The 23,060-nt window shown below is 39.5% G+C and overlaps 1 protein-coding gene across 2 annotated transcripts in view; it reads right to left on the bottom strand.

The window, feature by feature from the left end:
- Positions 1-4,420: 4,420 nt before the first annotated feature.
- The window catches only part of DRC8 (dynein regulatory complex subunit 8), a 32,110-nt gene continuing 13,470 nt past the window's right edge, over positions 4,421-23,060 (bottom strand). For both annotated transcript variants that reach the window (XM_085055177.1, XM_085055176.1), the window contains exons 2-7: positions 17,367-17,451; positions 11,643-11,715; positions 7,549-7,628; positions 5,839-5,881; positions 5,674-5,740; positions 4,421-4,672 (exon numbers count right to left, since the gene is read on the bottom strand). In XM_085055177.1, the coding sequence (XP_084911303.1) occupies positions 4,536-4,672; positions 5,674-5,740; positions 5,839-5,881; positions 7,549-7,628; positions 11,643-11,715; positions 17,367-17,451 (485 nt within the window). In that variant the 3' untranslated portion in view covers positions 4,421-4,535. The remainder of the gene's footprint in view (positions 4,673-5,673; positions 5,741-5,838; positions 5,882-7,548; positions 7,629-11,642; positions 11,716-17,366; positions 17,452-23,060) is intronic.

The raw sequence follows: 23,060 nt of genomic DNA, 5'->3' as shown, positions 1-23,060 counted from the left end.
CTGCTTTGTTTTGACCTACATCTTTAGATTTTAAATCAGCATAGTCCCCATGCCTAGTACTGACTTGCCAAAAAAACCCTCCAACAATAAGACCAGAGGTTTTAATAGTTCTTTTTACAGCCAAACCTACCATGGCATGAAACACTGTGAAACAGAGTTGTGTTCAATGAAAAATAAACATACTTGCTGTGGACTGACCTGTTTAGAAGTTCCAACCTGAACATACAGTCTGGACCAAAAGACTTGAAGGCTGAGAACTTTATTAATTATGTCTCAGGGAAATCTGTAGCCACTGATTTCAATCAGAACATCATAGTACTAAACACTGCGCAAACATCAGAATTATTGATACAAAAAGTTGGCAGTACAGGTAGGCAAGACTGATACTCCCTGTCTCCTATTCCTTATAATGTCTCTGACTTTATACTTGGAAAGGTCAGCCAGGGAGAGACTGTGTGACCTTCCAATACCTCTCACAAAGTCCAAAATTAAACCTGTCTGGCAGCCTCCTGTGTTATTGTTGACTACTCTTCCCCTTTCACACAATTATAACAGTGTATTACTGGACATAAAAAACCATAACTTCCCATGCCCAATCCCAGCTTTGGCTGAACTCCAGCATCCCCAACCACTTTCCTCCATGAAACTGAAGGCCCAGGTTCTTCCTGTTACCTGTGATGAAGGCTTTGCCAGTGCTGATTTCAGTGGTAACAAGTCTAGATCCAGTGATAAACCCCATCCTGATACACTCAGCTATCAGAGAGTGCAGCAGAGCATCAGCAGTGCGGGGCCTAGCAAAACTCTCTTGCATTTTCAATCCCCAAATGATATCACAGAATTGTATTAATGAAACGACATATAAGAGAACCAAGAGAAACAACAGACTGAAGCAAGAAAAAAATGTGGCAACTTCTAATTGCCTGAACAAAGCTAAGAGCCTGACCATTTTACAGGCTCTTACCTGTGCGATAACATGGGTGGATGTGCACAGGTTAACAGCCCAGTTCTTTTCCTGGAGTCCCAGGTCTGATGCTGGCCCATTAGCATTCTGGCGGAGGAAGCCCTGCAACTTCTGTTTCTGCCCACAGCCAGTGGAGAGTCTCAATATAATACCAGGTTGGTATGCACTGCAGTGGGAAAACACTGAAGTCTTCAGGTGTGAATATATATGGGACTATCAGCAGCAGCCAGAAAACTGTTTTGCAGAAGCAACTTTGAAGCTGATGAAGGAAACATTAAAAGCAATGTATTACCTGGAATAGGAGCAACTGGACTTCTAAGCACAAGATCAGCAGCTGAAAGAATTCCTCTGTGGTATCAGTAAGACTGAGGTCTCCACTATACACACCAGATATGCCGTTGACACAGCTGAACCTACTTAAAGTTTTGAGTAAGTAAAGTCTTGCCAGCCACTATTCATAGCAGTGATGTAAACAGTCTGCTGATTCAGTTGTACTTGTAGATGGTTTCCAGTGTTTCCTTCTTTGATTTCTTCTTTTTCTTTTAATTTTGCTTTCCTTTTTTTACATCTGGATAATGAGTTCCCTTTCCCTCCTTCAACTAGTTCAAAAATCCCTCTGACTTGCCCAGTTTCTTCAATGCCTTGGCTCTACTTCCCTATGTGAAATCCAGGTGCTATGCTGGTTCCTCCCTAGAGATTTCTCCTGTTGTTCCCATCCCTTACATTGGTTCCTGATCTTGAGAGAAGAGGCAAAACACCCAGCAAGGAAAGGCATGTAACGAGAGACAGCTCAACACCACTCAGCAGTGCAATTTGTTCACCACAAAGAAGACAAAATCCCCTCACATTTAGAAACAAAGAGGTGTTTTAGTTTCAACAACATGGTTCCCTAAGTCTCCTCTCTCTTTCCCTAGGGTATGGATCTCTGCTCATCCCCAGGGAGCACAGAGCAGCAGGGCACTCAGTCCCCTTGTGCAGCTTACCACCACCACAGGGAAATGGGTGGGCATGGGCTGGCAAGCCATGAAATACACAGGCAAGGGAACAGTCATGTTCATGTGGCCACTGCTCAGCGTTTTCTGGGGTGACCCATGGGGCAGCTGCTTCACAAGCCTGTCAGATCACTGCTATTTGACTCTAGCTGGCAGGGTGCACTCGGGTTTAAGATCCTACACAGTTTGATTGGTTCTTGAGAATTCTTTTACCCCCAGTTTGGAAACTCTGTAGGCAATGAAATTTGTTTGCTTATGCCCAAAGAGAAAACTGCAACTTGCTTTTGTCCATCCTGTTTACACAAATCTTCCTTGGGGATAGATACAAGAAGATGGAACTGGAGCCACTGTGCAGTAAATTCAGACACAATCACAATCATAATCACACCTTGTACTTGCCAGAATACCCTCTTTCCTTGCATTTGAGGACTGTAAAATAAAAAATTATATATATCATAAAAGTATACATGTTAAGATCCTATCTGCCCTATGAATTTTAACAGTGTTGTACATGGACATCCTGATTTGACACCAAAACATTTGAGGCAGCCAGGGGGGAAGCACCACTAGAAACAAATTGTACTCACTCTGGATCCCTGGGAGCTATGAAATGATTTCCTGAAATAAGAATCTTCCTGCTGACATCCAAGATGAGGCTGACAAGGACTCCAAAACTGCAGATGAATGAAACTTGTACTCACACCATTTGTGTCAGAAATCCAGTACCACACACTTCCACATCAAATGGAATAAGGATTCAGCTAGGGAAAATAATTTCATCTTTGAAAGAGAGACTGAAGAAAGCTAATAAAAATATATTTTCTTAATAGGCCTTTGTTGCTCTTGCTTTAATCTTCAGAAACTTGTATCTTCCCCCAGTATAACACTAATGATTGCCTTTGTTCTTCCTTCTTACTGGCAATGAAGTGAAACACACAGTAAACGTGTTAACCAGAGTGCGTTGCTGAGTCTTAGGAGCAGTGCAACACTGCTTCCCAGATGCAGCTTAGAACTGTGCAAATATTGTCTACCTGCATTAACTCCTCATTATCTTGCTGTTTAAGCAAGTATCAGTGAAAGGTAACTTGGGTTAGAGAAGTAAAAAGTGAATTTTAAAATGGTCTCTTTCAGACTGCTTCATCTAGCAGTCTGAAATTTAGGTCATTTCAGATCATGCTAATCTCTTCATGAAGCACAGCAGCTCACTTGCAGCTGTGCATGAAAACAGTTTTTCTGAGCTTCCAGCCCAAAGGAAACAAATGGGTATGGTAAAAGACCTGACACAAGGAGGGGTCCTGTGCTCTGCTCTCAGTTCTGCCTCCAGAAGGGCATGACAGGAATTAAGGCACTCAGTGCCTCTCTGTGTCAGTCTTTCCCAGATTTTGTCAGCTGATGAAGGCTGTGGATGACACAGAGCTGGGATATGCAGTTATAACAGAGGAGAGTTGCACACAATACAGGAGGAAAGCAAATTTGATAGAGAGTAGAAAAACAGAAATGGGGTGGAAGGTGTGGAGTACAAAGTGCAAAATAGCTACTCTTGAGGAGCAGACCACAAAATCTCCTACAAGCTGAGACCTCATCAGTTGAAGGCAACTGCTGGTCACTTGTTAGAAGATGATCCACATGGCAAGAACTCAAGGGGAAAGAACTTCCAAGTTCAAGAACTGCTTCTTGAACTCAAAGAATGGCAGTACAGTAGCAGAAAATTACCGAACTAGAAATGAGAAGAGCTCTGAGGTCCATGGTGGTCTGCTAGCAAGAAAAGCTGAGACACCCATTCTACACTAATATCTTTCAAAAAATGGTGCTTCATCGATTTATGAAAATCAAATTCCCATCCTGTGATCCTAAGTTTTGAAGAGTTGAAATTACTGACTTTCAAACTGGTTACAAAAGGAGAACTGTTTATTGCCTATAGCAACAGAAATGTTCTCAAGGATTAGGTTGACTGTGGAAATGGTTGGAATGTTACCTGCAAGTTTAAAATGAAACCAAAATACCATGTCAGTGGATTAGTAATATAAATTGGAACTAACTGGTCCAGTTCAATTACCATAGGTAAATAAAAAACAAATCCTTGAAAAACACTAGAAATTATACAAAGTTTATTTGATCTATTATTTCAAAAGGTGTAACCTACCTGGTTCCTTCTTAGTTAAACACAAACAAGGATTACATTTAACTATGAAAGCTTTATCTTACTAGCATTAGTCACCTTAAGATACTCATTTACCTACTAATTACCTGTTTTCCCAGGTCTCATTTTCCATTAGTTTTTCAAAATCAATCATAAAGATATTTCTTGACTTCATTAACATTAATTTTCCTGCTATTTTCCAAAAAAATCTGTGATTCCTTTTCCAGACCTTACATAGTATTTCTGTCAAGAGCTCTTTTTCCAGGTGTGAATATATTTTTATATGTATATATATATATATGCACACACACAGAGAACCCAAGGAAATATAACTACACAGATTTTATTTTAATTATAAGCACTAAGTCACAAGCTGAGCTTTGTTATACTTTAAAATACATATTTCAGTTGTCAAGCTACAGTGCTGTTACCAAAAGGCATCTCAGACATTAAAGGGGAAGATCTTAGTTTCATCTACTACCAGCCTTGAAAGGTACTTTCTATAGTGAAGAGTATTTGTTTCTGGATCTAGAGCAACGGTGAGCATGTCCTCCATTTCCTCCTCAGTAAAGGGCTCACCTGAAAGACAGCAGAGAATAACATTTTGTCTTGGCAAGTATCCTTTCAAGGACTGGCAAATTCCACTGCTTTTCCCTTGAAAGGATCTCCTTCTGATTCTGACACAGAGAAAAGGAACAAACTAAGGATCTTATTCCTTCCCTTTTGCTAATGTAAGTCCTGCACACCAAGTGAGCCCGTCTAAAAGAAAGGAGACAGAGGGTCTGGATCTTCTGATCTTCTAGTTCACAGACACCAAAACAGCCTGTTCCTCTCTGCCATGGATTTTGAAACAACCATTTTTGTCAGAGTTTTTCTCCTGTGTACATTAGAATTATTATCTCTCATTTGGGTATCCTTGCACTTGTATTCACATCATGAAAGACTTCTGGTTTTTCTCTTTTAGGAGCTTCAAAGCTGCTGATAGCCTACTTCATGCCTTAGAGAACTAGGTTACCATCTGAGGCTAGGTCTTGCACAAAGCCTGCACACCCTTTTGTACATGAGGCAGGTGGGCATGAGTCAGCCAGGCAAGAAAAGCAGGCTCTTCAAGGAATATTGAGGATTACAGAATGTACAACTTAAATCTCGTCTTTGAATCTCTTTGTTTTTGCATATGGCTCTAGAACTAAGATCAAGATAATGGAAGAATGAATGAACACTGAAACTACTGAAACATCCAGAAATCTAAGACGCAATTTTACGCAACAGCAAAAGAGTCACATACTTAATAAGCACAGAGGTGTGCACAGAATCACAAAATATCCAGACATGACTGAATTATGAATAAGGATAGGAACAAAAATCTCTATTTTATAATGTCTGCAAGCAGGCAGATAAATGATCCTTCCCTGCATCATTGACCAGTGAAATGCTCTAGTCTGCAGCCACTCATCACAGAATTGTTTGAAGACAATGTATCTACTCCTGCAGGTTTTGGCAGGCAGGGTAATGACCTCAGGGTGCCATATACACATGTAATGCTTTTTACTTAAATACTGATATTACAGAAGTCATGTTACCTTCTTCAGTCAAATGTTTGACCAGGTCATCTTTGGCAATATATCCACATTTATTCTCATCCAAAGCCTATAAGAAAAAGAATAAAACTTGTGGTTTTAAGCATATTGTATCAAAAAGCAGCAACCTCTTTCCAGCATTAGGTACTTGAATATTTAGTTACAGACCTCAAATGCATGTAGAAGAACATCTTCTGGAATAGGCCAGAATCTGAAACCATGGAACCAGAAAAGTTAAGTTTGCCAGTGTTCTGTAAAAACTGTTTGCCAGTGTTCTGTAAAAACTAAATACAAGTACTAAAAGAAAAGGAAAGCTTATTTTCTGTGAGAATTTACTACGTTTTGTCCATCAAACATTTAATTGCAGCCTGACCTTTTGGAACTGTCCATATATTTACCTCTTACATCTTTTGTTGTACTACTGTCTAATTTCCCTTGTGCTGAGGAGCCAGATGAATGGCTTCGGCATGTCTGGGCTGGCTGGGTGGGTTAGTAAGAATCAGCAACAGATGAATCATTCTACATACCCAATGCAATGAACAGAAATGGCCAAACCAAGAAAACAAAGTTTTGTCCAGGTAGGCTGGTAGCTAGGCAACAGATCACCTAGAGGGACTTGGGCAGCCTAATGAGCTGATGACGAGCAAAGGAGGTTGGTAGCTATAAAAGAAAAGGTCTGTCACTAACAATTTCAGAGAGAGGGGAGAACTGGGCACGTGTGTGCATGCATATGCATACTTGATTTGAGAGCTGGAAAGGAAGCTCGGTGCAGCAACGGAGAGCTTCCACATCCCAAGGCTCTCACCAAACCCCCAGAATACTAAACAGAAAGAGCTGAATCCAGGGAGGTTCTAACTGCTTGATTGCTTTGTCCAGACCCGCCTAAGTCTTTCACTATCTAAAAATCAAATGTGCTAAGAAGCAGCCCTGGATTTTGTGATCCAAATCTCATGTGCCCTTGCATAAGTGAACTATGGACACAGTGCCCCAAAAGATAAAGTGGGTCTTGACAAGCCTGCACTAACCTGGGGAAAGCGTGGGGGATCATTTTTGTGCTTGTGTGTTTGTGTGTGTGTGTTTGTGTGAAGGGGGTGTGGAGGGGGAGGAGAGCCCAGAGCAGCAAGGCATCATTGTGTGAAAGGGTGAGCACCAGTGTGGAGCCACAGCTATTACACGTGTAGAACACCCTCCTACCAAAGGCCCTCTGTGTGCAAAATAACTGCTCAGTGTTGGACAAGACTGAGTTTCTCAAAAGTCTTGACTACCATCTTTGAAATGAAATATAAACTCCTTGTAAGTAATCTTGCTTTAGTGCAAAATGTCGTAATAGCACAAGTTCCTGTGTACATACAAAGACTTCTATGAACCTTTATGAGCACCTTTAGACCAATAGTCTTTTAGAGTGCTAATTGTATGTGTTCAGCTGTACCTGGCAGTCACTTTGAAACACAAATATGAAGCTGAATTAACCAACTTATTAGTTGTTTAAATTATTTGGAATACACTGTAACACTCTGCTTCTCAGTTACTGTAACCCATATATTCAGAGAAAGCAATAGTTATGACCTTGCATACAAGATGTTTCAGAGATACACAAAGCATGTTGAATAACAATTCTGATTTCCATTAAAATACAAAAGCTACATATTATCACAATTATGATTATAAGCTGGTATTATTTATATCATCAGTACAACATAATTTTATGTATATTAACTAATTTTGAAACAAAATCTATCTAGCAAATGTAAACTGAATTTAAATTACAAAGATCTGTAGTCCTTCCAGTTACATAAATTTTATGTAGATATGTTTATTCAGAATCAATCCTGTCTATCTGGAATAAGCTACAGATACATAAAGTTAACTTTCCCTTACCTTTTGTCAAGTAGTACTTTTGTCATCACTGGAAGAAATTTTTCCAGATGAACAAATCCACCCGGTTCTTCTACTTCTATCTAAAAATAAAACTTAAATGTGGCAGAGTATATGACTCATTAACAAACTAATCCAAAAAAACAGAAATGTGGAGTGGTCCCTGCATTAAAATTACAGCATTAAACTTTGTATATTTATATAGGTCTTTATTATCACACGGCACCATAACATCTGAGTGAAAGGCTTGTGATCAAATAGAAAGAGATTCGAGGAAGAAATATCCTAAAGAAACACAGACCTGCTATTATAGACACTTCCAACAACTCAATGTTGCCCTCTTGTGCTTCGAAACCATTCATGCAAAGGAACCGAACACCGAGTAACTGATTTTATCTCCCGCAGTAACTCAGCAGAGGTTTAAACATTCAGGCTGAAGCCATACTAGTAAAGTCTATCAGGATCTGGAGCATTCCCAAGCAGTGTAATATGAACACTCATTACAGCAAACAATGAGCATGTTCCCTTGGCATAATTTTGAACTGTGCCACCGAACATTCCCCCAGCAGATCCCGGCTTGGACCTTAAGGACTTTTTCCCCAGCAGGATGCTTGGTGCAGCCACTGTGCATAAAACATTTACCAGGGTAAGCATGAGCTGCTCTGGGCCAGTTGGCTTCAACACCCAAAGATTTTTCTGGGCATATTAAATTGGCTATCTTGGCTATAGCTCCAGTCAAGTACACCTCAAGGATGGAATTTGTTGCTTTCATGTTTCATAGTCAAAGACAGTTGTCAGGGGAAGGACCAGAGAGGTAGGCAGACTGAGTCAGGGCAGACTGAAACAAGGCAACCTATAAAATGCTACCCAAAAAAAGCTTCCCTTTGCCTCCCAAATAAATTAATGAATTAGTCCCAAAACACTGGGGACTTCTAGCAGCATTCTCACTGCATCCCTATACTTCCACAGAAGATAAGCAACATGGTAAAAACTGCCCTCTCTCATCAGGGTGCATCCCTTCTCTGAAAATTTCAAGTTTTTTCCCAAAAGGAGACCTGTTAATGGAGCTAGCCTGTTCCTGCCTGTGTTGAAACTGGATGCATGCCTTGGGGTCTCACATGGCAGCAGCAACACCTTGCTAGGCCCTCTGAGACACAGCCCAGATTGAAAGAAAACTCAAACAGGCACTGATTTGAAATCTTCATACTGAGCCAGGAAAAACTTAGTAAGGAATCTTCCTCCTGGGAGCTGGGTCAGAGCTGGGGCAGTTCCTGATACATCCAGTTGCTTAAATGGAAAGCTGCAACTGCTGCTGCATGCTCTTTTCCAGTGTTCTGGAAGGGTTTGGGTGCTAAGAGAAAACAGCCATCACCTCTTGCTGCTTTAGAGTGGAAACTGGCTTGAAAAAACACCTTTTCCTGTTTGGTGAGCCTAGCAGAAGGGATCTTTAGCAAGGAAATTAAGATGTTGCATGCTTCATTCTAAACCAAATGGAACCTTTTACCATTACAGAATCACCTGTTTTACTGCTTGCTTGATTGAAAAGATGTAACAAAATACCTGGCAAAACCTAGTCCTGGAAGGTGATCAACACCCTCAGCTTCCCCTGATGTGGAACAAACAGCTCCCATTACAGAGTCTATAGATCTAGCAACATCCTGAGCAGTCAAAATTAATCCCATTTCTAACATGTCTTACTCTTCCTCATGCTCACTGCTGTTATACAGCTCATTTCTCATTTTCTGTATTTCCTCCTCTTTTCACAGTAACAGTATTTGCTTGCTCAAACTCTGTGAGTTTTGCTCTATTTCTGTCCTTTGGGTACATCCATAGCTCCCATAACAATTGTATTGTAGCACCTACTATGTTTTGTATCTCTATTCTCCCAGCCATAACATTGGGGTACTTGAAACACAAAGAAACAAAAACATCTTCCAGGGTTACCAGGCAGAGCACTGTACCCAACGCCAGGCATTGTAGTAACCCTTAGATTAGCTTTCACCATCTTGAGGTTTATCATGTAATCTTAACTTTGTAAGTAGGCCTAGAGATATGAAATTAAGTACAGAATTGAGAATAAGGCAATATAAGAAACATTATATGATAATTGATCGAGATAACATAATTATATGAATGCTGATTTTGCAGATATGAATAATGTGATGACAGCATATGCTATTTTAAATGCAATAAGGCTAATAGGAAGATGAGATGACAGAGACACAAGTAGTGAGAAACAGAAATGAAACAGCTCACAATGGGTAACAATGCGGGAGTAATAGCTTGGTTATAAACTAGCTAACAGACAGAATTTTTACCTTATCTAGATTAAGATAAACTGCTATTACGACAGTCAATTACAGTGGCATCTTACATAAATTAAGATATATTTGTGATAATCATAGTATCTGAAGGGTTCTACAAGAAGACAGTGTTCTTCTGGTACTATACCTATGCCCAAGGTTTTATTTACAGGGACCAGGAAACATTCTATGCTATTTATTTTCCAGTGCAGTGTTCCCCAAGGTTAACGATTACTTTTGAAAGTATTCTTTCTTCTTGCAGTATTTGTACTTTAATATTCTTACAATCAGCATTTCTATACATGTTATACTGTCATATCTCAAGAATCTTCTGCCTCATGACTACATTGCATTGCAGTTTTTATGTATTACTTATCTCAAACTTTAAGTAATACTGATTTTTTTTTAAAGGCCAATCTGTTTCAGTGGAAGAGGCAGGCCTTAAATTCTCCTGGCTCCCCTGAACTTGAAAGGGGTTGTCACAGCATCTCCTTTTCACAAATCTGTATCTTCAGTGAGTTTCAGTGTTCATTTGCTGTAAAGAAAAGTCACTGTGGGACACTAAAAATATCATCTATATTAAGCACCACAATTTCTCTATTTTGTCTTGTCAGTGGGAGCTGGGACAATCTGGTTCTGAAAGTACAGAACCAGAGCAGACAGATTGCAGCATCACGTTAAGAGAGCTTTCTCCTCTGACGGCTCTTTGCACTTCCTCATCTGAAGCAGCTGCATCATTTTCATAAGACTTAGTACAAGATTTCTCATACTAAATTCTGATTTACAAGAGACCAGACAAGCCTAGTGAGGAGAGACTACTACTGCAACTATCCAAATTTTTGTTGGCACAGGAAGAAAACAGTAGGAGACATCAATTCCCAGTATCCTGACCTGCACATGGAAAGGAGAAAAAACCTTAGCCCACCTCTCAGCTCCAGCACTGTCCAGTCCTTAAAGCAGCATGCCCATTTGCAAAAAGAGTGTGAAGTCCTTATCCCACTTTTTTGTCCCATTTATTAACCATACCATGCCAAGGCACCAGCACACCACTTTTCTATTACAAGCATGATGTAAGGAGACAAAAATTAGTGTAGGAAAAGACTGTGGAGAAATGTGATTAATTTCCTTACCTTACCACTCCCTATGACTAGGAGAATGGGAAGGCCACTAGGTCTTGTAAGGTTTTATGTCCTTAAGCCCGATTTACAAGCTTAAGCAATCAAGAAAAAAGATTCTTACATATAACTGAGAAATTTCAAGACTGAGAGAGACCTCATGAAGGATAGAACATCGAAAGGTCTGGCTATAAGATAGCAACAACAGGACCCAGTTCAAATACCCTCTGGGTATTTGTGGAATGTGATGTATAATTTTAACACCTGCTCAAGAACTAATTTTTATTACCTAGCCCTGCAATGTGTTTCCATGGCATGCCCAGAAGAGTGAGATGCTTAGAGTTTGAATATCCTAATCTGACTGAGGTTTAGGACATTCTTTTTCATCAGTCAAAACCAGATTTTCCTTAATTTTCTATAAAAGCCTCCACCTTGGCACAGTGTCACAGTGACCCTTTGGGGTAAAAGAGAGTCAAAGCCTCCTCATTTTAACCCATCAATGCTGTTACCTCATCAGCCTAAAGGTTTGCTTCAGCGCAACTTGTGAGACTGCTGGAAACACTTCCACGACACTTCCAACAGCTGGGAAAAGAGCTTAGGTTTCCCACTCAGCAAAGCAGAAGGACCAAGCTTGTGCAAGTTGAAGACTGAAAAAAATACAACAGATCTAAACATTTACCTGTTCAAGCAGTTCCTGTACTTCTGCCTGATTTGGGAAGCAACCCAGTGACCTGATAATGGAACCAATCTCTCTGAAAGAGAAAGAAAAGGAGAGGAGATGAGAGGGGAGGGGAGGTAGTAAGGAAAAGAGAGAGAGAGAGGGAGAGAGAAAAGAAAAGAAAAGAAAAGAAAAGAAAAGAAAAGAAAAGAAAAGAAAAGAAAAGAAAAGAAAAGAAAAGAAAAGAAAAGAAAAGAAAAGAGAAAAGAAAGAAAAGAAAAGAAAAGAAAAGAAAAGAAAAGAAAGAGAAGAGAAGAGAAGAGAAGAGAAGAAGAAAAGAGAAGAAAGAAAAGAAGAAAGAAGAAAGAAAAAAGAAAGAAAGAAAGAAAAGAAAGAAAGAAAGAAAAGAAAAGAAGAAAAGAAAAGAAAAGAAAAGAAAAGAAAAGAAAAGAAAAGAAAAGAAAAGAAAAGAAAAGAAAAGAAAAGAAAAGAAAAGAAAAGAAAAGAAAAGAAAAGAAAAGAAAAAAGAAAAGAAAAGGAGAAGAGAAGAGAAGAGAAGAGAAGAGAAGAGAAGAAAAGAAAAGAAAAGAAAAGAAAAGAAAAGAAAAGAAAAGAAAAGAAAAGAAAAGAAAAGAAAAGAAAAGAAAAGAAAAGAAAAGAAAAGAAAAGAAAAGGAAAAGAAAAGAAAAGAAAAGAAAAGAAAAGAAAAGAAAAGAAAAGAAAAGAAAAGAAAAGAAAAGAAAAGGAGAAGAAAAGAAAAAAGAATCTTTGTTAGTAAGTCTGCAATACAAGACTGTCCATGGAGAATCCAGATATCAATTTAGAGCTTGCATATAGGAGTATGCACATATAAGCACAGAAGCAAATCTATGCGGGCTTTTAAGATGATGTCTCAGTAAGCAATGTCTGTTTATTTAGACATTAAATATTCTGAAGCTCTTTGGATTTGTTCTTGCAATTTTCCCAAAAAATTCTTTACTATTGTGCTGTGGTATACTGTGTGCAAGTTATTTTTCCACCACTGTTCTCTAATTGTTATGCTTAATTTCAGTAAAGTCTATGTTTATATAGCTAACAAATCACTTGGAAATCCACTGAGATGGAAGGTAACAAATACAATATATATGCTTACATTAAATGCTATAAAGATACAAATTCTAACTGCATTAAAGAACAATTACAAAAGGTCAGGAAGAAGGCAGCCCTGCTATGTCCCTGCTGTGCTCTGGATGAGTCAAACAGAGCAACAAAGTAGCTTATCACCATTCTGTTTATGCTGTAAATATATTCATAGCTTGCATTTACTGCTGAACCTGGTGCAGCTGTTCTGAGGCTCTAAATAAATTCTGACTAAACTGGCAATGTCTCAAAATAGTCTAAGATGAACAACGTCACACACCAGAAACAAAAGTATTGTAAAGCTGTAATAAAGCTTTAATGAGATGTATGATATGATTAAAAACAAAATAACAGAAGCATTGACATAGCTTGTGATTTACAATCCAATTCTACAACACAGAAATTTAAGCACATTTGAATATGTATTCACAGTGATCGTGGTTCCCATGATCCAAATCTCTATAGTTCCTTCATCTTGACCAGTGGTGAATTTTTTCACTTGGTGCAAAAATCAGATTGCCAAGTAAAAAATTATATATACGAGGAGGAATAACCTATGTGAAATCTTCGTATAACTGTAAGGCCCTGAATGTAGCACAACAAGCATATGCAAAATTATATGTAGAAGTCTATGACCTCCTCAGACAGGTCCCAGGGAGTTTCCATTCTGAAAACATGTAAGAAGCACCAAAATAGATGAAAGAGGCTGGCTGCACAAAACTAGTTACAAAGCAAAACCCAGGCCCACACATCCACATGTTATGAAATGAAACTATCCATTCAAATGGCCCTGCAGGTGTGAATGGCCAATAGCCTCAGAGAGCTCAGTCATTTAGACATAATCCTTATCCATGCATCCATCCTACTTCTAGTATGGATAATATTGCACTTGTTGTTTTCACTCCTGCACTGCCTCATATTTTCCAGCTACTTGTAACTACTCCCTGCCTCCACCAGAGCAACATCCAACACAAATCCTGCCTCCCTGCCGTCCCACACTATTTCTGCTCTCACAGACTGCCAGGGATGAGAATGCTGCCATCACCTCCTGCCTCACCTCACTCACACCCAGCAAAACTGGGATGGGACTGAGGTAAGCCAGGCCCTAGACGAGTCTGCAAAATCTGGCACTGCTGGATGCTGTATGTGGCAGTCTGCATACATGCCAGCATGAGGATGTTGCTTGAAGTGTTTGTGGTAAAAAAGTCAGGTCCCATTTGGTAATAACATGGAGTTAAAATGCCCTGATAGAAAACCATATTTTGCTCCTAGACACTTCCTCTCACTCAGTTCAGCAACAACAGTTTCTGTTGTATAGTTTCTAGAATATGAAAATGATGGCTAAAATAAAGTTTATGATCATACAAGTTTTGTAACACAGATGCAATAAAAACTTTGGGTCACGGATTTCACCCTACATATAGCTCTTTCAATGACAAGATTTGCAATATCACAAAAATCCTTGACTGAGGCACATGCATGAAACAATACCATCTTCCTCGTGCTTAATTCCTTACTAATTTGTATTTGCATTAGGAGTCATGGAGTACCAGTGTTGGCCTGTCAAACCAGCATAATTTTCCAATCTTCATGGGTATCTGATATGTCAGGCAATAATACTGATACAGCTACAATTGTGGTTAAGAATTGTGCTGTGCTGCCACCTTCTGATACAAGATAATCAGCCATTAATAATCCCATTTGTGATACAGCCCTGCAATATAAACCTAGAAATAATTAGACAGTAAGTTTTTGTTCATTGTCTGTATCTGTACTATGACAAAAATTAATGTGAAATTGTGCATTTACTACGTTAAACAGAATTTTGGATGTCCCCTGTCTAAATAAATACATTTTTAAGAGTATCATTTGTATAATTTCATTGTTGTAAGATTTTCTCAAGCTGTATATCCATGATATAATGGAGTGAGAAGTGGAGAAAATTCTACAGCTGCTTAGCCAAGACTGCAGATGTAAATGACAAACAAAGAAGCAATGAGTATGCCATGATGCAGTGAAGGCTGGGAGCTCCCAGGGCTGGAGGGTGGTAGTGAGGGAGCAGGGCCAGGAGCTACTAGGCAGGAGCAGGGCACCAGGGGGCACCAGGACAGCACCAGCCCCGGGCATCAGGCACCTCCCTGGGCACAAGCCAAGAGATTTAAGTGATCAGTCTTCCCTAAAGAGCCCTATGGACAAGGGAACAGCAACTATACTGAGTGTGGAGACATATCCTGAAATTCTCTCCATCGAGTACAGATGAAAAACCATTACTTCTATGAAATAACTGCAATTTCTTAAATTTTAGAGGTACTAGTAAGCATCCATTGCTACAACCATCACATAAATATGTTGCACCTCTCTTTCCTTTCTATAATGTAGAAAAAGTGTTCAGAACATTTAAGTATGTTTTTCAATTTGTCTTCATGAGAATGTCTAATGACAACAATTTCACCAGTTTTCATATCCTGTTGTTTATATTCAATAACTGATTTATAATTAAAGGGATATTATTTTGAAAATAGTAATTGGAAATACGTAAAATTACTCCAGTAAGTTTTCATGACAACAGCTTACAACCTCAGAATCTGCTCCCTGAGACATAAACATGTGGTTTATGGATTTTATAACTTAAGCCATATTGTTATGTGTATGAATGTTTTTGCTAAAATTAAATTTAAGTAGCGCTGTCAAATATTCAAACTTTTAAAATGTCAGAATTATCTAGGAATTTTTAAATTTTACATCCTGTAGCTCTGTATCTTAACAGCAGCCAGTTAAGCCCTGATTAGGGCATAACAGTCCACGTTTTTATCTTCCACTGAACTTCTATCTCCTTGCTCAGACATATATTTTGTCTGTTTTCCCGTAACATTTCATGCTAAAGGTACAGTGTATGTAGTTCTCCCTCCAGACTCCCATCTGTGCACCATTTCACCATTTCCCCAGTTCTGGTCATTACACTTCAAAAAGGAGAAATCTGAACAAGAAGCAGCACAAAAAAAAAAAAGAAAAAAAAAAAAAAGAATGGCCAGAACTATAGAATAGCATCTCCTAAGTGAGTAAACACATCCAGACTCTTCAGCCTTAAACTACTGTGGATAGAAGATGAATGTGACAGTCAGGTATGAAATCATTAATGAGCAGATCAATAGAGAACAACTGTTAGCTATTTATCATAACATCAAAAAAAATAAAACAGGGGCCACTCCAATCATAATGTAGCAGATGCATAAAACCAACAAGAGTATTTCTGCATGTTTGTTCAATTCCTTGCACACCTCCCCCAAGAAACTACTTGGTAACTCAGATGAGGGTATTGGGCTAAATACTACCTGGTGCAATCAAGTACGATCATCTTTATGCTGATTTTTACATTAGTATTGTTGTCATTATGACCATTCATAATCAAATAATAGGCAAGTTTCTTCCAAGTCTCCTAAAAACAAGTTGCTGCCAGAGCAATATCCACCTCCTACATTACTGCAGAGGAAGGATGCATTGCTGGTGCAGGTAACTGCGACACACACTGGCAGGGACACCCCTTGATGTGCTGGAATATCCTGAAAGCCAGGGCTTTCAATATGGGATCCAGAACTTGTAGTGCCAAATGAGCTATCAGAGCAGGGATTTATTTGCTAGCAGTAATTGCAGCCTTAGACTTCCTGTCTATCTGCAGCTTCCTCTTGCCCCTTTACTCCACTAGTCCCAGCATTCCTCTCTCAAGCAAGTTTCAGTCTTCAACCACTGAACAATGCAAAATGTCTATTAAATAAGCAAAGACATACTTATCCAATCTGGGCCAAAAGAAACTGGTTCAATTACCTTTTCTGGTAAAGCAGATGCCAGTTTAGGGAGGCAGGACCTGTGAACCCATGAAGAAAGGAGACCATTCTGGAGCAGGTTTGCTGGAAGGACTTGTGGCCCTGTAGGGGACCTGCACTGAAACAGTCTGTTCCTGAACAACACCTGGATTCCTGGAAAGAATCCAGGCTGGGGCAGCTCGTGATGAACTGCAGGCCATGGGAAGAACCCATGCTGGAGAAGTTAATGGAGGACTGTCCCATGGGAGAGACCCCATGCTGGAGCAGGGGAAGAGTGTGAGGAGTCCTTCCCCTGAGCAGGGAGGAGTGGCAGCAACAGCCTGTGATAAACTGACTGTAACCCTTATTTCCCATCTCCCTGCACTGCTGGCGGGCAGGAGATAGAGAATCAGGAATAAAGTTTAGCCCAGGAAGGAAGGAGGTGAGGGGGAAGGTCTTTTTAAGATTTTATTTTACTTCTCATTATTCCTGCTCTGATTTGATTGGTAATAAATCAATTTTTGCAAAGTCGAGTCAGTTGTGCCCATGATGGTAACTGGGGAGTGATCTCCCCCCACTCTTATCTCCATCCATGAGCCTTTCATTATATTTCCTCTCCAATGTCCTACTGAAGAGAGCAGTGATGGACTTGCTTTGGTGGGCACCTGGCTTCCACCCAAGGTCAACTCACCACAAACTTATTTGTCCAAACAGGGCCAAAAGAACTGTTTCAATGACATTTTCTGGTAAAGTAGATGCCAGTTTAGGGAGCTATTTATCTCTATATTAGATTCTGTAATATTTTTTTGTGAATATATTTACAAACCTGACATCCACAGTTTTATTGGATTCACGGTCAAACACCTCAAAAGCTTCTGTAATTGTTTTCTCAATTTCAGCTACTATGCCACCTGCAAAAAGAAACATAAGAAAAAGAAAGATTCACTGAACTGTTGCAACTAATTTATTTCCAGTTTGAGACTTACGACAGCAGAAGCACCAAAACTGATAAAGAGCAGACAGGGAAAGACATTTTGAAAAAGCAGAAGTTATTATGAAAAACCCCCACTCTAACTGCAGGATCTGTCATTTATGTTAGTAATATTGTTGTGCTATGGCTCTGCAGCTACATCAAGTGTAGTGGCAATGGTGTGTCTCAGCTGCATAAACACACAGCTGCCCAGGTGTGGACCCTGCCCAGAGTGTGCCACAGCTCCCTCTGGACCACAAGCCTGAGCCCTTCCTGGATGCCATTGTGCCAGTGGAAGGAGCAAGACAAACATGGGCCCAGGCTTGCCCTGAGATGGGGCTGAGTCACATCATCCAGCTTCCTGCATCCAGGGAAACATAAGTACTCTCATGTCCACTCAGTTAGTTATAATGGGTGAAAAGCTGAGAACCAGGGATAAAGAGATGCATCTGTCCACAGTGAATACGGCTCATGGTAAATAATTTATAGTAACAGTTTGGAAAAGAAAACAATCTCAGCAAAGTGGAAGGAGTAATTTGCTGCATTTGCTTTTTATATCTCAATCTCAAAGAAAGGGGAAAGAAGAACAACAAGTTATGACAGATATATCTCACATAAGCTGGAAATTGAATTCTTGGGGCAAGCTAAGAACCAGGAAATAAATTCTGAAGAAAAAAAATATAAGGAGAGGAAAGGGTCTATCTCAAAAAAAAAAAAAAACCAAAAAAAAAAACCCAACAAAAAAAACCCCCACTCCCTGGCAAGAAAGCCAGGGTGAAAAAAAATAGTGAACTGGTAGCCCATTTATTAGTTTGACTCCAAATGACAGAACATAGGAAGCAAAGTGACATGGAATTGACTTTTTGGTCCCTGTGGCTAAATACAGTCCCAAACTCTATTTTGCAAACCAGCTCCCAAGAGGCAGCATTTTTCAAGCTAGCCCCCAAGCCTCCACAGAGACTCCACAGGGAAAATCTGAATGACAGCCAAATTGAGATTGGTATGAGGGACACTTGTTTTCTCATTTTCATACTTCTCTTCAGTATTTTCAACATAATAAGTAAAACATAGCTCTGCTCTAGTAGACAATATATTTCCTTCTTTAGCCAATGAGGTGTTAAATGCTGTTGAGCAGCCCTGGTCAACATTAAGCCACCAGATCTTTTTTCTACAGGCATAACAAATTCATATCTAGTTTTCTACAATCCCAATAGTTTGGAAACCCCTGGGGCTGTAGTGTGCAATCATTCTTTTTCATTTGCTTTCTTGCCCTCATGACAGAAATGTCTTTTTGCTGACAAAGTGTATCAGAACTGAACAAAGCTGAATGATACATTGGCTTTGTGATCTCACTCTCTTTATCTCAACACCTGAGCTTTCTTATTGTGGTTTCTCCCCCCGTGCAGAGGGCAGAGAGAGGCTGGGTGGGGGCCTGGCAGCTGGCCAAGGCCAGCCCATCACAGGCTGCAAGCACTTCAATACAGCAGTGGATTGACTCAGATATAAGGAACCTCTCCTGCGAGTAGAAGAGAGGTGCATTCCCTCATAAAGCTAGAGCTGCCTGCTGCTTTCCATCTGTGTTTGGTACTGAACTCCCCAGAGGATTCACAAAGAGAAGAGAGGTAGAACATATCCTGTATTCCTCTCTCTGACTTTATTCCCCTGATGGAAGCATGGGCAGGTATGTGTGCAATGGATCGGAGACTGGAGCTAACTGAGGAAGAGCCACGTGCAGTTCCCAGCCACAGGACAAGCTGTATTCTTTCCACAGCCTGACAATAACGCCTACCTTTTCCATGCCTAAGTGCCAGTAAAATCCACATTTAATTATTTTTTAAAAACTCCCACGGTTAAATCTAAGTGGACCTGATTCCTTGTAGAAAAGTCCCTAAAAACTCTCAAACTACTAAATCTGATTGGGGTTTTTCTGGTTACTTCAGAGAGTCTTGGATTTTGTCTCCCATGTAGACTTGGAGTTTAGTTCTTGACATGAGCACTTCAATTGTAAACTACAACTTGCAATAGAGAAATGTTGAAGGAATATTTATAACTGTATATTCTTGGCATGATGTGTGAGACTTCTGCAGAAATAAAAATTAGCCAAGAGAAGGCAAGGAGAGATTTTAAGTACTGGAACTCTGTGGGCATCCAGTCTTTTCATGAAAACAGTCTACATTAATCTTACCTGCTTGAAAAGACCTGACAAAGAAAGGTCCTGAAATGAAATGAAATTGATTTAATCTAGGTACCAGCTAATCTATATCTCTTCCAAGAACTGAGAGGAAATTGCGATTAAGAGCCATATCCCTGGAAAAAAACGTTACTGTCCTCTCAAAGACTCTCTGTGAGATGAGTAAACACCTAATAAGCTATTGGCTAAATCTGTCGTCTTCCTTCCAAGAATGAAAGCCAAAGATGTTCAGCATAGTCCAGGATGGCAAAGCTATTTACCTGAAGAATTCTACAATTCACTCTAAACCTCTCTTTGTGTAGGAAAAGAACATGGATTCCAGCTCTGGGATAAGAAATGGGTGAAGTTTTAAAATTATCCCTTCAAGAAGGGCATCAAGAGATCGGACATGCAGTTAGCTCAGCGGATGTGATGCTCTAAATGTACTGAAATGGTTCTGTACAAGGAGACTCCACCATGGGGAGATCAGTGAAAATTTCATGTTACCCTGTGGACAATGTTCTAGCAGTTTTTCAGGACAGAAATACCTACACTCTGATGGAATAAGATTTCACTCACTTATTCTACTAACTAGAAAAACAATACACAGTATCAAGGATAAATTATCTGACTACTTGTAATGGTTTAAATAAATAAACCATTATTTTGGTTTATTATACCATGGTAACATACCATGCCAAAAAGGATTCCAATACCTACATCTACTTCTTCTCTCAAATGAATACTGTAGGGATAATGTATTCTTTCCTTTTTTAAGCTGTTAAAATGCTTGAGATATTTGTCCATGTTGCCCCACCCTAATTTATTTTCCTACTGTAAAATGTCTTAAAATCTATTTCTCAGGTACAGTAACTGAAAGTATATTCACTATCAGTTTTCTTTCCCATTCCATCCTTTGCTGTTTTCCTATTTTGTTTAGTGTGAACTAGATAAAAACTCTAGGTACTGCCAGTTAAGTAAAACTGACAGGGAGCTGGGACTCCCAAGTAAATTCTGGTGGTTCTTTCAGAATGAATTGTTCCTCTTCAGCTTGTCCAGACTGTTCCTCAGCACTCTGAGGCCCATTTGAAGCCAGCCTTAAGCAGAACACCTGCCTCAGTTGTGACATTTCTTCTTCAAAGACCACAGTTTCAGCCTTTGTAGGGAACAGAAACCATTAGTTAGACGTGGCTTTGCCAGACTAGTAATGAGGATTTTAAAAAGATATTTCTAGTTAATACAATTTGCTAGATTCTACCTTTCGTTTTATTTAAGAGCTTGCTTTCTTTCCTTCCTTGGGGCCAGTTGCTCTGATGGTTCAGGAAACCAGCCCTTTCTTTCACTAAAGAGAAATTATGTGCAGAAAAATATAGTTATCATAAGAACAAGTAGTCCAGCATTAAACAATCACCTAAAAAGCTGGGGAGCAGCATCTGTCTGTTGCTCATAAGAAAAGATTTAGTCCCAGTGCATCCTGATGAACCTAGTTACAATACAAAATACTCTTAAACTCTTTTTATGCTAATTAAAAGAGTAAAATTAAGGGCTGATTTGTAGAAGTGCCAGTGGACTTGATTTAATTACTTAGTGTTACTGCTCACACACCTGAAACATTATTCTTTATAAACATTAATTTACGTATATTTTACTAATATTGTCAATTGTGTATTTAAACTCCTATATGCATGTGGATATCTTATTAATTACTCCATCTTCTTTCCATGGTACCATGCTATGACTACAAGCAGGTGTGAGGAAGCCCCTGAGGTCTCTGCTGACAGAAATCCTTTCTCATGTAGGGCTGCCTTGTGGAACTTGTCAGAGTGAAGGGACAAGGGACACAACCAGTAACCCCAACTCAGTGACAGTTTCTGAGTCATTTACATGCTGTTATTCCAGTTTTATTTAAAGTCCTGTTATCAACAGCTCTTTTATAGATTTCCCCATCCAGTAACTGGGGCTTATCAGCTGGAAGTACAAAATCTTGTCAGTGGCTATATACTCCATTCCTTTTCTTTTCCACTAGCCATTACTTCAACAAAAAAAGTAGGCAGCAACCTTGGTCTTGTCAGTTGAGCTGGGAATGAGATACAAAGACTGACATGAAGAAAAAGGAAGATTTTATAGAATGGACATGAGAGGGGATGTGACTGTGCAGGCAGCCACATAAAAAATGTGCCTCTTTAAATCTCCTGCAATCTGCACTCAACTTTAGCCGACATTCTATTTCTGCTCACAGATCCAACTTACTGTTTTTAACCACCCTATCCACTCTACTCCAACACTGCCATAAGGCTCCTATGACCACTCTTGGCATGTTTTTAGGATAAAAGAGATGAACTAAAGGCCAAGAGAGATTTGCCTTTGATGTTTGCAGACACTGTTTCACATGACCTCTCCCAGAATCCTTCACAAAACCACAAATGGAAATAAGGGCACAAGAATTGAAAAAAGAAATCAACAAAAAATGCCAAAACTGACAGTAGTTCTAATGAGAAGAAATGTACACCATATATTTGCTTAAATACAAAGAAAAAGAAACAGTAAGAAACTTCACAATTGAAACTCTGAGGAGGTTATCAATGAGCTCTTATGAGATCTAATCAGGCTTTTAAGCAAGTTCTAACTGGACCATCACCTAGGTCAAGATATTCAAAAGCTGTCACAATATGCAGAATCACCTGTACAGGTGAATTCTCAAAAATTCTCAAATAAGCTCATCAGTTCTATCAAGGCATTGCGTTTCCAGAATAAAAAGGGAAAGCCAGTGTGGTCTCATAATGTGAATTCTGGGCAATGAGAAGGCGTTCCCATGCTACAGAGCAAGCATGCTTCTCTTTCCTAGCTCCAAAGCGAAGTATAAAACTCCCTAAATTTTTCTGCCACAAACGTTTGGATTGCATCCATATTAAGTGTGGGGAGCTGTCGCTGTTGAGCAGCTAGCAGAGTAATGAAAGCACCAGTTCTCAGTGGCAAGAAGGAATGACCTTTATTGTTTTGATTTCATCACATATATAGAGTTCTCAAAAGTCACCCAGATTGGTCAGTCAGAAGCCTTCCCCGAGGGCTGATTGGCCAGGCCTGCACTGCCCAAGTTCTGGGACACTGTTCCAACAACATCCAAACTTTATTTATAAAACACAAGAAAACTTCTCATGGGAAAAACCTATGCTAGCCACAGGGAGCTTGGCTGACATAAAAATAATTCAGAACTCTTGCCCCACCCCAAAGAAGAAAACCTTACAGCACATAACTAATGCTATTTTAAGGAAATTACTGAGGAACAGGAACATGGAGAAAATCATCTTGAGGCCACTTGAATCTGACTTCCTGGCAAGATCTTTCTGCTCTGTCAAGGAAAAGGCACGAGATGAAATTTT

This window comes from Lichenostomus cassidix, chromosome 3 (assembly GCF_008360975.1).
Source record: "Lichenostomus cassidix isolate B80296 chromosome 3, HeHo_3.0, whole genome shotgun sequence".
NCBI lineage: Eukaryota > Metazoa > Chordata > Aves > Passeriformes > Meliphagidae > Lichenostomus > Lichenostomus cassidix.
This window is presented reverse-complemented; position numbering and strand designations above follow the sequence as displayed.